The 17,248-nt window shown below is 47.2% G+C and overlaps 1 protein-coding gene across 4 annotated transcripts in view; it reads right to left on the reverse strand.

Moving 5' to 3' along the window:
- The window catches only part of RERE (arginine-glutamic acid dipeptide repeats), a 161,411-nt gene that overhangs the window by 59,119 nt on the left and 85,044 nt on the right, over positions 1-17,248 (reverse strand). For 3 of the 4 annotated variants that reach the window (XM_065737992.1, XM_065737990.1, XM_065737991.1), the window contains exons 7-9: positions 10,423-10,471; positions 7,432-7,556; positions 6,489-6,588 (exon numbers count right to left, since the gene is read on the reverse strand). In XM_065737992.1, the coding sequence (XP_065594064.1) occupies positions 6,489-6,588; positions 7,432-7,556; positions 10,423-10,471 (274 nt within the window). Of the gene's footprint in view, positions 1-6,488; positions 6,589-7,431; positions 7,557-10,422; positions 10,472-16,654; positions 17,129-17,248 lie in introns of those variants that run through there. The other variant, XM_065737994.1, reaches the window with a different exon arrangement.

The following is a 17,248-nucleotide window of genomic DNA, read 5'->3' on the forward strand; positions in this document are numbered from 1 at the left end:
GTACTTACACCTTAAAACAGAAAATAAAGCCATTTCTGCATGGCTGGACCAGATTTTAGATTAAAGACGTTCTGAAAATGCACATATCCCGAAAGCCCATTTATATTCCAACAGTCATTAAACAACTCTGGATCACAGGGAGGCCTTATTAGCATCAGAGCCACACATTACCACAGGGCTTCGAGTTTCCACCGCCGCCTCTCAGCTGAGCTGCCATTTTCTGTCTGTGTGATGTTGCAAATAAATTCTCCTTTTGGCATGGCTCAGCTGTCAGGCACCTCTGTTCAGTAATGAACCCATGAATTACATCTTGCAGCTCTGACATCTCTGGTCTCGCTCATCAAAATATTGTTCTTCAATTGTAATTTATAACTTAATTTAAATGTCCCTTTTACTGTGACCTTTTTGGATCAGAATGGCATTGCATCTGGCAGCTTCTCCTTCGGCAAGGCATCCTATCACAATTACAGTCATTATGATCTCCGTTGAAAAGCCCATCTGAGTTAGGCTGCATTCATGCTACAATATTAAATAATTGCAGTCCATTAAGTATACCGTTAGATTCCAGAGTCCTTTTCTCCAAGGAAAAATTGCTACCATACAGTAATACAGCATTGCTGAGCTGCTTTCAAATCTACCCAGAAAAGCCAATAAAGCAGAAGGGATTGCTCAGGCAGAATACATCTGTGGGGACACAGAGCAGTCCCCCCCCTCCAGGGCAGCGTGGGAAGTCAGGGATCCTCAGCAGCCGTGCACAAACCGTGCCACTCATGGGGCACAGAGACACAAAGCCCAACCTGCACACACGAGACAAACACTACCAATGCTGCAAGAGCATTTTCAGCCTCAAGTCATGCAGTTGAGTCGAAAGAAATTTTTCACTGCTGTCAGGCAGGATACGGCAGCAAAAGAGAACAGTATTTGTCTGGTACTGAGTGGAAATATTTACATAACACCCTGATTTAAGCACCAGCTACTGTAATCTACGCAGGCTTAAGAACATTGTGATTAATAATGAGGGATTCGCTCCTCTCCCTGAAGCAGACAGCGGCCAGGACATGCAGCTCTGTACAGCCACAGCCTGCTTAACATGGTAGGACGTAAAAAGCAGAGAGAAAAGGCAACGAGGAAAGAGAAAAGAGGAAAGAATGACTGCCGTGTGGCTCCAGCAGCCAGTTCTGGACAAAGGAATCACTCTGCGGGGGCTCCCTCTGGTGCCCAAGGACAACAGGAGCTGGGAGCCCCCAGGCACCCAAGCCTCCCACCCACCAGATGCAGCCCAGGGACTCTGTTTGGCCATAGTGCCATCCCAGCTCTGCTTCACAGCAAGCTGACCAGTGCTTTGGCCTGCAACTACATCCAAAGCCAACACAAAACGTTCCGGAAGTGACAGAAATCAATACTGCTGCTTGCAGAGAAAATTACCACCAGCTCTGGTTTTTAAATATCTGATTTGTGCCATGTGACCGTTAGAAAAGCAGAGCAGTCAGCCCTCACTGCTTCAGCAAAAACAAAATACAACAAGCTTCCACCTTTTCCCCCACTTCCAACCTACCCTAGGCTGCTTAGTAGCTCCCCTTGCTATGAAGGGATCTAGCTGCTAGGAACCCAAAGCTGCTGCTCACAGCACAGCAGCTCCAGGGGGCAGAGCACCCCAGGGCAGCCCCACACAGCACAGCAGCAGAGGGAGCTCAGGGCCAGCAGCCCTGCACAAGCAGCCCAGCAAGGACCTGCAAGGTTTCCTGCAGGAGCTGCAACACTTCAACGTGCAACAGCATTATTTTTTTTTAAATGCTTACAAAAACCCCCCATTTTACACACTCCAAAACAAGTTCCAGAAGAAACCAAGGCAGACATACGTGCAGCCCTCCCAGCTTCTCTAGGAGGATGTCCTGACTCACCTTACATGGAGCGAGGCTAAGGATGAGCACAGCTCACACAGCAGAGGGGCCGTGCTTCCCAGCACACCAGGCACTGTGTGGCATCACCTCAGCAGCAGCTGGAAATGCAGACTCATCCAAAAGGAAAACTACTACTAATAAGAAATGCTAACATATATTTAAATAATTTTTAATGCTTTCAACCTTGTCTGTAGTTAATGAAGAAGAAAATCTTGTCCAAGGGCAAGTTAAAGCAGGGAGTAATTTGCCTGGGTGACATCTTGCTTAGAACTGAATTTCCTACAACTGATATTATACTGTCACATTTGTCACTCATAATGACAAGCTCCCATGTAACACAGCGTTACGAGAAGTCAGAACAACACTATTAGTAAAGAGATCTGTACAGCACGAGCAGATGATTGCTTCACCTTCCTTCCACACAGCAGTATGCAAGCCCAGCTGCTGGGACCTTCCTGCCCTACGAGCAGAGCTCCTCATTTCAGTTAGCGTGGAAGCCACATAGCAAACAAAAAGCAACTGGCTTGTTAAGTTCTGGCCATCCTGCATGACTTCCATCCTATCCATCCCCACTGATACCTCGTGCACATGGGCTCTTGGGGCCTTTCTGATGGCACTGTGATGCCACGATGGGCGATGCCTGTCCACACTCCAAGCCAAGAAGGACTGAAGAATACAAAGCATATTACTACTGACTGTTAATCACACAGCTTCCCACTTAACCATGCTGGCTCTGAGAACAGAATAGGTTGCCTGTGGTGCCTCAAAGCAAAGCTGGGGAAAAACTCAGATTGCCATTTCCATTTCACTTATTTAGGAGGGTTTTGGCTCAAAGCAAGGTGGTTCTGCAGATCACAAAGCAACAGGAACAGAGAAGTTATTAGAAAAAAGTTTCCATCACCTGACATTTCACCAGTAAAAATGGTTTCATGTGTTATTAGCTCAATTCTGAAACTGGAAAACCAGAAGTTTACAGAATGCCCACTTTAGGTGACTAATATATTAGGGTTTAATAGATTAAAACGTTGATCATTCAGGAGTAAATAAATAAAAGATAAATACACGCTTTATAAAGCCCACATTCAGCTGGCTGAATGGTTGTGTAACAAAAAAAAAAACAAATAACCCTCCCTTGATACAAAGAAATCCACATCAAAGACTTCCAGGACCTGCCTCCACCCAGTGTGACAGCCAGCACCCACCAGGAGGGCAACCAACCCCAAAGGAAAGCTCCATCTCTTCCCCAAGGGCTACAAAATGCCAACAGCCAAACCGTGGAGCAGGAGCTGGAGCCTACCTGGTGCACTAAGGACCATCACATCCACGAGCTGATCTATATACATATATGTTGCACTGTGCATTCCGTGATCTTCATTTCTATCTGGTATAATTAATGATAAATCATTCCGGGGGCTGCTGCAGCTGTTATTACAGAAATAAAACACTACCAAAGTAGCTTGTCAACACTGATTTATATGAAGTGCTGCTCTGAAGTTTATTGGATTTCCATAATAAGAAATCATACCATATCAATTTGTTTCCATTAATCTGCTGGGCTACACACCATAATTTCTAAACTAAAACACAACTTAGTGCAGGCTCATTTTCTCAGAAGTTATTTATCAGATCATCTGGTACTTGTTTTAAAGAGAACAGAAAGATAAAAGAGGCTCCATTTTGTCAGAACAACAAATTGCCCATCTGAACTGTTTGTCAGCCCAAGAAGAGGACCCTCAGCCATCACTGACCTCCACAAACATTCTCCCACTACGAGGAGCACCCATAGGAAAGCATTTCCCTAGAGAAACTCAAAGCAAATCAGGAAAGGCACTAACAGCACTCGTGCACAGACCAGAAGCAAGATTAAATCAAATCTCACTCAAGCCTAAGGACTTTACTGTTAAGGTTAAGATGAGATGAGCAGAAAACCACTACAGGGCAAGCCTTCCTGCTACACAGAACAATGCACTGTGAGGGAAGCCATAAGGAAGTCAAAAAAGCTCTGCCAAGAGACAGTCCAGCTCCTTAAGCGAGTCGGTGTAATGCTCTTACTTCAGAAGTGTGAAACTCTCCCCCATTCATAAGATGAATCAGCACTGATCTTCTAAAATAGACGTGCACCAGAAATACGGAGAGAAAAGGAGCGGAAGAACGGAAATAAAATCTATCAGGATGAATGTACGACTTAGATGAAGAAGTCTACAACTACAGCTCCACAGACTCCCAAGGGATTAAGGGGGCTAATTAAACTCGATAGCGAAGCAGTGAAGTTAAATGAATTTTCTGCAGTAGTCTTTTATTATAGATGACAAGGGGAAAGAAATTCCAATTCCAAAAGCTCTTTGATGATTATTGGCCTTAACAGAGATTTGAGTCTCTAAGAAGGATGTTAGGGAACAACTCAGAATGCTCTGGAGCAGTAAGCCACCAGAACCAGATGGCACCCATCCCAAGGGGAAGGGAGGAAACAAAATGTAAGGCAGATGAGAAAACTGGAGCAGAGGCACAATACAGACTTAACTGCAATTCCTCTCCACCAGCATCACGATCTGTAACACGCTGGTTGTCTTAAGTAAAGGAGCAAAGGACTGAGATTTCTGTATTCATCTCAGTTCTGAAGAGTGCTCTGTAACACTTGACTCTGCAGATCTGAAGCGAGAACAAAAAAGCATTTAATTGGGGTACAAAAATTCATCTCAGATTTCAGCTGGCTACACACGAGTGTATTGATTATATTTAAATCATCTTGCAGAGTAAGAATGAAAGTGCTGCTGCCTTTTATTTTACCAACACTACAGAAGCATCTTTTGGATCTTAATTCTCTTCTGCTCTCATCTGTTGCAAGAAACCAAACTGATGCACTCCATGAAATGCACGCAACCAAATACCAGTGGAAACAAAATCTAAACGAAGCAAGTGTGTTTGGAAAGCTAATCTTACATAAGCAATGATTTTCACATTAAGAATACAGCACCTCAACAGGAGTGTGGATATCAAGTTATGCACACCTGGACACGGCCCTGACATCCTCACCATGGACCTGAGCACTTGGAAGCTGGTGTGCACTCACACAGAACCACCTTCTTTTTCATGTTCTAAGTACTTACAAGTCTCACTAATGAGATGCTTTGCTGAAAGAAGCAGTAAAGGATGCTTAACAGCAGTGATTAATTTGATAAATTCAGCTCCAGTCACTTTAATAAAAGCAAAGACCAACACGCTTATGATAGCCTCTCTCTAAACAAACACATTATTTGTTCTTTGTTGCAATGATCATCACTCAATTCCTGATGGGCATCACACCTGTCTGCAAGCTTTTAAGAACCTTATAAATTAACAATTTAAACGATGCAACTGTAAATAATTAAACCCCGGCAAACAGAGGCAGACATCATAGCATGGTCAGGAGGTGATGCTTAAGACCTGCCACTTTGCAGGAGAGCAACGTAACGGGGTTGGATGCTATCACTAAGTGCTTTATTTTCACCACATTAGAACAATTTATTTGAGCCTCACGCACCGTGAGCAAAGTGACATATGAGTCACAGTGTTGGACACTGAGACAAAATATGCTCCAAACTATTTTTAGGAAAGGACGTCTTTAAAAACAAATCTGAAGCCACACATCACATCCTCCCTTGGCACTTCCACAAAAAGCATGCTGAACCAAAGCTGCTCCCAGCCCTACCAGCTGTACACAGGCTCTGTACATTTCCGTTGCAATTGCCTCTAAAATGCTCTACAGATTTAGGCAGAAACTTGTTCAGCAGTAGGCACATCCCATCCTCTCTTTCACAGGTGGATGGGATGAGAGATGTAGCCCATAACCATGAAAACTGCAGGACAGAACTCAGCTGGCCAAGCCCCTGGGACCCATTTTGTGGGTAAAAGGTGGCATAAAAAGAGGCAGAGCATAGAAAGGGAGCTATAGGAAAGAAGGAAACAGATTCTCCAGCAGGGTCCATGATGACAGAACAAGAGGAACGGTTTCAAACTCAAAGAAGGGAGGATTTACGTTGGATATAAGGAAAAAATCTTTTACAGTGAAGGTGGTGAGGCAGCAGAACAGGTTGCTCAGAGATGGGTTTGATGACCCATTCCTGGAGACTTTCAAGATGAGCTGGATCAGGCCCTGGGCAACATAAGCTAGCTGTGGTGTCCCTGTGCATGGCAGAGGAGTTGGCCTCCAGAGGTCCCCTCTAACTCTAAGAATTCTATGAGTCTATCCAATAACTATAGTTTCCCTACAGTTAGAAGCTAGCTGGGCTAAATGAGAGGAGCAACAGCCAGGGTAAGGGTCAGCTGGGCGAGCAGCCAGCCCAGCTGGTGTACTTGGCTCCAGCAGCCTCCCATAACAAACACCCACATGCTCATCACCCAAAACTTTGTCACTGTAGGTTAAGGTCTTTGAAACATAGTTTGCATTTGAAAAAAGTTCAGCGTTAAGCTGCTACCATACCCATATCCTGACCTCCAAATCTGCTTTAGATATATCAATTCACTACATATTTTATGCATTACTTGCTTAAAGTAGTGAAAAAATAAATGGGAAGACTGCTTTTCCTGGTAGCAGCTCTTTGTACTTACTGTATTGAGTGCATTAAGCGTAGTGTCATCACGGGAGGCTGCGACACAACCATCTTCTGTGGATCCTCCATCACACATGCCTGCAAAAGCTGCCATGCTCCTTTATTGTTTGAGGGGAACAAAATTTAAATTTTCTTCAGCTTCTGTTTGATGTACATGTCATGCAATACACAAGCAGTATTATTTACACCTTAAATCACAAGTTTCAAGGCCTTGCCATACTGCAGAAACAAGTAAAATGAGGCATCACATGAACACTGCAGACCCACATCACCTCAGTGTAGGAAATAACTCCAAGGTAAAGTGGGTTTTATTAATTAAAGAATCTCCACTCCTCTAGCACCACAACCATGGGAGATAGAAGCTATAGGCATGAGGGCCAAGTCTTGCCAAAGGCAGCAAACTTGCCATCACAGATTTACTTGTATTATGTCATGAAGCCGACTTAAAACTGCACATTCCTAACATCTCTGAATTCTTGCAAACCAATAATAATTCAGAGTATCAGTAAATGAGTTAGGCCCACTAGCATTAGAAGTCTAATACTTCTTTATCTGGTAAATCAAGCAGGCATGACAGAGGTCTGCATAAGACTGAAACACAAATTAAGGCCCATTCAAAAATCAGTCTTTGAGGGACTCCTATCTGTGCTGTCACAGCTAATCCACAGTCAGCAGCTAATTCCTTTGTGCTACAGCACATGCACTCTGCTTTTTCTGTCACGCAGCACATGCTGCTGGCTGTGGGTTTACAATCCAAAAGCCACAGCCAACAGCATGACTGCGTTGGCCAATCATCAAACCAGCACACCCTTGTACTGCACAGTTAGCATCCACACCGAGCCAAAAACCAACAAAAAGGAGTGGCCACAGATGACTGCTGCAGAGATGTGGCAGCCCACACCTCCATTCTAGAGACGTGTCAATCTCCTGGCTGTAATTACCTTGCTGCCCTAAGGTACATAAGTAAGTCACAGTCGTTGACTCCCGGCATCCACACAAGTTCCTCATGCTGTGTCACTGTGTCACCATCTGGGGAAGGAAAGGGCTGCAGATCGGGAAGCTTAGCCTGGGAGAAGAAAAGAAAACAAGAGTTCATACAGACATTACAGTTGTTAACACTATCACATGTGTAGTCCTCTGCCATACAAAACTCCAGTGCTGTCCAACAGTTTACAGTGAAAGAGTTTTTCCTTGACCAGAAGGTGTTGTTGCAACCCTGCTTGCCAGGCTACAGTACCAGCACGAAATAGGGCAAGAATGTAGCCACCATGTGTTTTACTGTAACACCTCAGTCAGAAATATGCCACACATCTGACCTCAAGTTGAAAACAAAGTCCTCAGTAAATTAACAAGAACTCAGAGTGAAGAAGAAATTCCCTGGAAGTGAGATAGCCCAGTGAAACGAACTCTGCCACTAAGCACTACACTGCATGCAGAGACCCAATTAGCATCTTCAGTCATCTACTGCAATGGGATGAGATAGCTGAGAGCTTCCTCAGAAACAGCTTTTAAGCCCTATAATTACCTCCCATACTTACAGCACTAAACATATTTGAGAGGCAACGTTTACACATAACCAGTAATTACAAGTCACCGGTTCAGATGTCTTTCATGTTCTGCTCTTTAATCTGTACTTTATTTTACTTCTTCCTTGGCCAAGTGGGCATGTCACTGACCTTCTCTTCTGGAAGGAGATGCATTACAAGGGAGCATTGTATCAGCATGAGGCTGATATCTGAGAGCTCTGCATGCTGGCAACTGTCTCCCAGCACCGTGGTGCTCCCACCAACTCCTGCTCATCCTTCCATGCCCTCAGAAAAGCTGAGCACTGAGCTCCTCCTAAGAGCAGCTTCCTTGTGAACACATCTGGTTAGCTGCCAGCCAGAGGTTTTCTTAGGAAAACATTCAGTTCCTCTCCTCCCCTTCACAAAACTCAGATCAACGCAGTTCTCTGAAGCCTTTACTTGCATCCCTTCCTGCTCTCAGGATAAGAGAGCAGCAGTGTAAGGTACCTGCGTGCCCCCTACCCTCCACACCACCACAGTTGGAGGGCAGAGCCCACTACTGGGAGCTCAGGTTTGGTTATGGATGCTTCTGGCTCTGCATGTGACTTACTGGCAGTGTGGCAGGAGGAAGACCCCTACCCTGAGCCAGCAGCACAGAGGCAGCCATCCCTACACCTGCCACCAAATGGAGCAGACTGCAACAGAAAGCAGCAAGCATCTTCCAATCCCCTGCCTCGGCCAAAGCCCACCACCAGCATTCATACCCTGAAGATTAAAGTTCTTACTAATGAGCAGCTGAAGGACTCACCGTCCTGGAGGCGACAGCACCCAGAAACACTCAGAACGAGCAAAAGAAATATGGAAGTTTAAAATACTGAGCCAGCAAAAATTATTCTCTATCAGTGGACCTTCCTTCTGCATGTCTTTCCATCCATACCTGCACCTGATAATTACACCTTACAGCACGCCTGATTGCTACCTGCCAAAACAGTACATGACAATTTGGAATCAAAGTCGTTTTGGAGGCAACATTTACAGCACTCTTGTTATGACTAATGGAAACAATAATACGGATTCAATTGCCAAGAACTTTTCTCCTTTTACAAAGCACCCTGGAGGCTGTCACGTGAGTTACACACGTTTACTATCGCTAGTTGTTAAACGAGATTGAAAATGAATGCTAAATGTGGATGCAAAAAATCCAGCACTTGGACAGTACCTTTTTCTAAGATCTGCATTAACAACCTTCTGAGAAACACCAGTACAAGACTAAGCTTTCTACTGAGTGTGCACACTGCAGCAGTCCCCCAGAACTGCCATGACTCCCAGCTAAAAGGAACTGGGCTGCTCTACACCCCAACGATGAGGGAGAAGGGCTGGGGAGCAGCAGAGCCTGAGAGGAGGAGGCAGCAGTGTGGTGCTGCTAGTGCATGGAGGGCTGTTTTGAGTGAGGTCTACCCCTAGCAGCTGCCACACTGCTCTCTCTACAAATGTTGCTTTGGTTTTAAGACTAAATACACAACAGCCCCGCTGATCTCTGTGCTGAAGCACCGCAGTTGCCCCATCTCTGCTCGACATGCAGATAAATGAAGGGAGCATGCACAGGCTGCAAACAAAAGCACAGGTCAAGGAGGAGATGCAAAGCCACAGGCAGCCCTGCACGGAGCACAGCCACACACACAGAAGGGAGAACAAACACAGAAGGGAGGATGAGTGCACGGGAATTCTGCACTAGGGCAGCTATAACGAGCACGCCTGTGTCCTGTGCTGATAGATGGACACATGCAGGTATACAGGTGTACCTCAACACACTCATGGTTCAGGAAAGTCTTCTGCAGGTTTAAAGTCTCCCTTCCCTGCACATTTGTCATGTTTTCCTTGAAAACCTGCTCCCTCTTTATTCAAACAGAACTCCATTTTGTTTAAAGACATTGACTCTGGAGAAGGACATCCAATGTCATAGGTAGCACAGTCCTAACTCTGCAATTTTACTGTGCAAAATGAAAATTAAAAGAACTACTTTGAATATAATTGGAAAACGATGCTGAAACATTTCTCAGTAATTTATCAACGCGTTGCTTGGCAAAAGTTAGCTGAGAATGTGTCCACTTGCATCTCCCTGATGAGCCCAATAGCAGCTGCCTTCTGCTGCCTTCCCTCCCCAGCCTCCACTAGCCACTTAGATCCCTTCAATCTGATTCTACAATTGATCCAACAACACTCTCACTAGTGAAAAATAAAAACCATTTGAACAGCAACATTCAACATTGAATAATCTTGTTTGCTAAGGAGTTCTAAGGAACTCATGATTAATCTCAGAAGCTCATTGCCCTCGAGTGCACATAGTTTTGAGTGAGTGTGCCCTGAAGAGGGTAAGTGCCCAGCAGCACGTCCTGCAGCTATGCAAGTACAAACAAAATCCCTTACCTGATGACTGGGTCCAACTCTGATTTCACCTTGGGTACTGTTTAGCCTCCTAATATAAAAAGAAAAACCAGTAATGAGAAAGAATTATGATTAATGAAACTTGGGATCATGGCCTGCATTTTTGTCATTGTATTTCCAATGCAAATGGAAAAGAAGCAAAAATAACACATTCTTTAAAAAGAAAAAAAAAAAGGAAAGAAAAAAAATACACTCGGGAGTATTAAAGGCCACACTGCAGATGGCAAACACCAACAGGACAGATCTGGAACCTTTGGTCAAACTGTTGAGATGAAGGTAACTTCCAAGAGCAGCAGCAGGAAAGCATCACACAGCTAATGCCAGGGTACACACCTCCTCCTTTCTGATTTTCCATGCAATATAGAAATAATGCTGATGTCAGAGAGCCTCTACAAGCCCTCCCAGTTCCCCAGTGCCCAGCCAGCACCTCCTGCTACAGCTACAACCCACGGACTGCCCATCGCAATGCCAAATCCCAGCACAGACGACATGCAAAGCACAAGCTGCCAACGAGCACGTGGGAAACGATGTGCTCCTTACAGACACCTCTGTTCTAAAAAAGCCAATCTGTTAAGGAGCAATTTGGGTTATTTGTGTTCGAGTTTGGGGTTTTTGCAGATTCTGTGAACAACTCCTCTTCCAGATAAGCTCTGGAAAACCACTCAGGAGTTATTCTGTTTATTATTCTGAATAATAAAACATTTTTCCTCCTACGTTTTGCACAGAATTACCAAGGACGAACAGTTTATCACTGAAGTCTGCCCTTTATTACCAGACAGACAGCAGGAAAGCACACCACCAGCATTCTTATTTACCCCCCTATGCTTGTGGGGATGTGATGAAGAGAAATGGTTTACTTTAAACCACAGAAATTCACACCACAACCAGAAAGCTCCAGCCCTGTGCCAGGCTAAGCACCCAGAGCAGCAAACATCGTTACCAGTGAAGATCAGAGGGTTTTCTGACATGAATACCTGTGTCCCTTTATGAACACTTGCAACATCACTTTGACATTTGGAGATGAAAGCGAGTATTAAGCTTCACCTTGCTCACCATCCTGAGATCTTATTCACAAGTGGGGAACCTACAGCAGCTCATCTGAAGGGGCCTTATCGAAGAGAACGTGACAGGAGGACCTGTCAGGCAGGAATTACAACAGGTTTTGTAACACCCAGTCCTGTGCTTTGGTGTCTGCACCATGCTGCCTTCCTGGTACACAAATCTGCTCTCCAGCAGACGTGCCAGAAGGCTCCTGAAGAGAACCAGGACGTGTCAAAACGCCCTCCTCCAATGGATATTTAAGTGAGATGCGATCTGACGCTGTCCTCTTGTTTTCAGGCACGAAGGGAAAGGCAGCAACAAATGCTGATGCTCTTGCTTTACTCCCAGCACAGGTTCTAAAGCCATACACACCTCTGCTAGTCACTGCAAGTCAGGCTTGAAACATGTCAGTGCAGTTTCTGCCAGCTACAATCCTTCACCCAAGCCAAAGGCTGGGCAAATACATTCAGTGCTCAACAAAGTTCATTATTTTTGGTTTAGGAAGGGGAAAAAACAGCACCCCAGATACTCCCCAACTCCCAAGACAGCATCTAAGAATCAAGGCAGCACATGCCCCAGCATCCTGCCAGAAACCGTGACGATGAGAGCAAAATCTGGGATGGGATGATTCTCGTAACTGTGACGACACCGTGGCAGGGGAGAAATAGCCCTGTGTGCTCCCACCCCCCAACACAACTTCTGCTGGGGGCATTCCCACCCCGAGGGACCCCAGGTCAGGGCTGTGCAGCAGAGCAGTGAGTGCTGGGCAGGGGAGGTCAGGCCATGCGAGCTGCTCGCTCCAAGGGCACACAACATGCCAAATACTTTCAGACAGTTTCCATCTCCCCCAAGAATGGATTTGCAAAGGGAAAGAAAAATTCCTGCTATGGAAACTAAAATGCACCGTAGACTTTGTAAGCTAAATTATATTGGTGGAGTGCAATTACAATAATAACGGCGAGGTTCTCTGTGTTTATTCTACGGGAAGGAAAAAAGAGGACCCAACACGGTATATGAAATCCGACACAAAAGAAACTGATGTAACAAAGCAGTATCCATAGCAACAACAACTTAATATTTCAGTCCTCTTCAGCTGCAGTGGATTAAATATAATGACAAGATGTTCCCTTTGAAAAGTAACCTGTTGCCATGGCAACGTTGTATTCTGAAAAGTAAACAGGGGCTGGTCAGGGAGAGATGGAAGCCTGCAATGGAATATCAAAGAGGCAGAAACCTCTGTAGCAGAGCAGGGCAGCAGCAGTGCCCACTGATCCCAGCACAGCGTGTTCCCGAGTGCTGCGGGGTGGGTCAGCTCCATGCACACCGTCCCTGTGGCCCTAAGGAAAGGGGGGGCTGGAGAGCAGCACTGCAGAGGTGAGGAAGAGAGAGGAACGGGAGGAAGGCTGCCAACAACAGGTCCTGCAACGAAGGAACGTGCCTATCATCCCCTGCTTTTGCCACACAGTGAAGGATGGTGATTCAAAGGGGCTGAGCAGCCAGGCCAGCAGTGAGGACAGCACCAACCTCCTCTTACAGCACTGCCACAGCCACGTGGAACTGAAGGCTGCAAATCTGCTGCAAAATGCCCGAGTTCAGAGGCAGAAGCCAAACGCCTTTTGTGGGCTTGTGCACAGCACTGCCCCACCTCTGAGCTGCCCTTGATGTGAGCACAGGACAGTGCCCCAACGCAGCGCATCCCATGTGCTCTGTGCTGGGCTTCTGAGAGCCCACAGGCAGGGAGCAGACCTGCCAGCTCAGGGGTCACACGTACCTGGGGGAGCCTTTGAAACAGCACTATTGCTGCTTTCATGCTTTCCCTTTTACCACCAAAGTACAGCAAGGAACGTGCTATGCAGTAATTGCACTGCTCTGCCCACAGCGCGGCAGCGTCCTGTGCCATTCTTGGTGTAATCACTGATTCCATACACTGAGGTGCTCTGTAATTACACTACAAGGATGCTTCAGAACCAAGATTTAAATGCACTCAGACTGCTGCTCTCATCTTCCTCGTAGCTCTAAGGGTTTTCAAAACCTACTTGTGAGAAACCATTCCCTATTGCAACAGGTCCGTATCACTTACGCAAGTGTGCCTGGAAAATGAAAAGGAAGTTTGAGATAGGAAACCAGGAGTGCTGCCAGCCTCAGCAGCACCTCTCCCCACCCCAATGCTCTTTAGAGGGACCAAAAGAATAACTGCAGCCCAACTTCAGTGATCACGAATGAGGCTACGAGGGCTTGAAGCTGTGGCTGCATCCCCCTGGAGCCTCACGTGGCAGCACAGCCTCAGCACAGCCAGGCCTTGCACAGCAGCACGCAGCCTTCACCCACCAAGATGAACAACACAGAATGCACAGGCACTGCTGCTCTGCAGCACCAGCACTCGTGGGATGTCAGCAGTGCTGCAAAGCAGACAGCCCCCAGCACACAGCTCTTCCCCATGTCATGGCCCTGCTGCTTTCTCCAGACATCTGCTGGGAGATTGAACTAACTTCTTTCAACAGTTACTTCCTACCATCAGAAATTTCATGTCAAGTTGCATAACTTCACGTGTCCAACCTGCACTTCTCTCAACACCGGGTTTGTTTGAAGCCAATTTTTTTCTACAAGTGCCATAATGCTCAGAAGATATTCATGCTAGTGGTCAGCACCGAGAAGTCGAGTTAGGTTTATAACCTGCTGTACAGCCGAGTATGCTACAATAAAAAATGGCATAAGCAATTTTGTGTTCTGAGTGGGGAAAAAAAAAACCAATCAGACCTGTGTTTCAGCCAAACCAACTCTTATGGGAACGTCTCTGGTGATTGCTCAATCCAAAGCAGGAATGAACACGCCTGCACCAATGTTCAGATCCCTGCAGGAGCTCAGACCTGCCTGCTGACTGCACAGGGAGAGCTCGTGGGAAGGGGAGGGCTCTGCTTCCTGCTGCTCCCTGGGGAAGGAAGTGGCTGCATGAGTTTGAATCCGACAAGGAAAGCTCTTCCACAATGTTATCTTGGCAGCAGGTTTCTGCTTGAGATTTAAGGTTACCCGGTCCTTAGAAGTACCATCCTCTTGCAGAAAGGCAGATGGAAGCAACCACAGCCAGGCTGAGAGCAAGTCCTTGCAAGGAAACCAGCACCACCACAGAGGAATCACCTGCACAGGTAGAATCGCCTCCTGCTGTGCTTGCAGCCTTCACTGATCACCTCTGATGTGTCTACTTCCCAACACAGAGCACACCAGCACTTTGAACACAAGGTCAAAAAAAATTAGCTGGTGGAAACCCCTAATTCTGCCATACTGGCTGGGAATACAAAGCACTGATTACACAACACAGCCTGGAAGACAGGAGCAAGAGGCAATCGTACTGGTGAAGAGTCCTGAAATATGCAAAAAATAAAATAAAATAGAGCAGGACTATCAAGTGTTTGGTCAGCACTCCTTCACCTGAAGGAGGAAATACAAGCACCAACCCAAAGAAACGTGCATCCTCAGCTCTGTGGAGCAGCAGCTCCCAGCACACCTCCAGCACCAGGCTCTGCTGGCAGCACAGGGAGCAAACACAGAGGGCCTCTGCAGCACAGCAGCCCACAGCAGGCAGCCTGCACAAACCTAAGGAGTGCTGACACCAGGCACTGTTCAGCAGGGAGCTCGGGGAGCTGACACCACCGTCGTGCCCACCAGCTCCCATGTGCATGTGATTAAGCACAGGATGCCTTATTTGGCAGATGATCCCAGCAGCATTCACTTTGCTGAGTGCCTGAACGTGACAAACAGATCTGGTTCTGTAACAAGTGAGAGGTGCTTTCATTTTCACCTGTGCTATTTCAACGTAACCTCAGACTGGTCAAAATAAACAGGACCAAACTCTTGTTTCAAGTTAAAAAGTGGCATTTTTCTTCTGACCCTTTTTAAATGCCTGCACATGTGCTCACCGAGTGGCACCAAGCAGAGTGCGTGCTACCCCCCATCCCTTATACATTCCCTTCTGCATACAAGAGAACATCTCAACGTAAGGATGCAAGATGCCACATCCCTGCACAACTGCAGAGCAGTGTTGTGTTTCTGGATGCATCTGAGTGGCTCCTTTATTAGGAATAAGAATGCTTCCCCAGCACACAGAGGCAACACAGCTCTGCAGCGATCCAGGCAGGCTGAAGCTTAGGGGAACATCATCTCCAGAATGATCAGCACAGCTTTTCTTCAGGCAGTGACAAAAATCAGCCAGTGCCCCACGCTGCACGAAGCACTCTGGATTTCTGCTCTCCATGGGCACAAAGGCAGAAGGGAATGTTATTTCAGGCAGCGTGCAGAGCACCAGTGCAGGTGAACCCAGCAGCCCTGCTCATCAACCCCAGCACAGGAGGCAGGCAGCCTGGCTGTGGCAGGGACAGGTCGGACAGGTCAGCCTGCAGCCTGACATCACAGCACAGCCCTCCCACCTGCTGCAGGGCTCAGCTTGCTCCTGCTCACCTGCACACCCAAGCCTCTCAGACCACATCCCATTCAGCAGCAACAAGTTGCTGTGGCCACACAAACCTCCCAGCCAGCTGCAGGCGCGTTACCACTGCACACACAGAGCCAGAGTCCTCTCCTCTATTCAGCAAGCTACAAATTGCACTACCCCACTAAGGCTGCAGCTTGCCCAGCTGCCATGTGCCGAGCACCTCACTCACATAAGACAACATTACCGCTTTTAAGATGCACAAGTGTTATCTGCATGCAGCTGACAGGTGAGCAGAACCACGCAGCCACTGGGATTCCTGACTCCCCGAGGAACAGCAGCAGCAGGATGGCTGCGGGGCTGCCACCTCCCGGCACGCTGCGGGCCCCGGGCACCCCCTTTTGGGAAGGGCTGCAATCCCACAGCTTGCAGCAGAGCTGCCACGGGGCTGGCATGCAGACAGCACGGCCAAAATGCAAACTGCACCACGGAGGGAAGAAAGGGGGGAGAAGGGAGGGGGGGAAGAAAAGACGTCAGCGCAGACAGCTCCAGCGTTTCACTGCATGCACCCCTGTGCCAGCAGATCCCCTGCTCCGTGCCCTCATGCAGAGCTGCACAGCAAAGCTGGTGGGATTACAAGCTTCTGAGGAGCATGCAATAGGAAGGACATGATTTCATAAACATTGCAGAAGTCACAAATAACAGCAAAAATCAGCATTGCTTAAGGGAGGCCAGAGTGATGCAGCCTACCTGCAGGGGCTGAATGGATCATCCATGACTATGACAGGCTCTGGTGGGCTTAGATGTATTCCTGAACCTCCCACTTAACAGCTCAAACTCTGCCTTTTCCACTCTACCAACTCAAAATGGAGGCACATGCAGGCTCAGAGACCTCAGCGAGCTTTCACTGAGCTTGTGCTATGACCTAAGCCTGCACGCAGAACGCAGAAACTTCGCCCTCGGACTGCCGGCACTGAGCATGTGCTGTGACCCTCCCTCGGCCGCACGCCGCTCCCCACGCAATCAATCTCAGCCCCGCTGCCGTGCACGCAGCAGGAGCAGGCTGCAGCTCCACCAGCCAAGCTAGTGTGCAGGGAAGTGGGGCCTTCGCCAGGGGCTCTGGGACAGCCAACGCACGGAGCCCGAGACACGCCTCGAGAGCTTCGTTTTTTCTGTATCATTATTTATTTTATTTTTTTAAGCTCGAGTTTGTGATTGGCTTCTGAAAAATAGCAGCAGTTAAAAAGCTCCGAGGCTTTTGCGGCTGGAAGTGACAGAAGCTTCACATCGTGACGCACGGTGCTTTCGCTCTCCCTCGTTCTACCTTTATTTCCCTTCTCCCTG

The sequence above is a fragment of the Cyrtonyx montezumae genome, unplaced genomic scaffold (genome assembly GCF_038088225.1).
Source record: "Cyrtonyx montezumae isolate F1298 unplaced genomic scaffold, pur_monq_1.0 scaffold_21, whole genome shotgun sequence".
In the NCBI taxonomy this organism is placed as follows: Eukaryota; Metazoa; Chordata; class Aves; order Galliformes; family Odontophoridae; genus Cyrtonyx; species Cyrtonyx montezumae.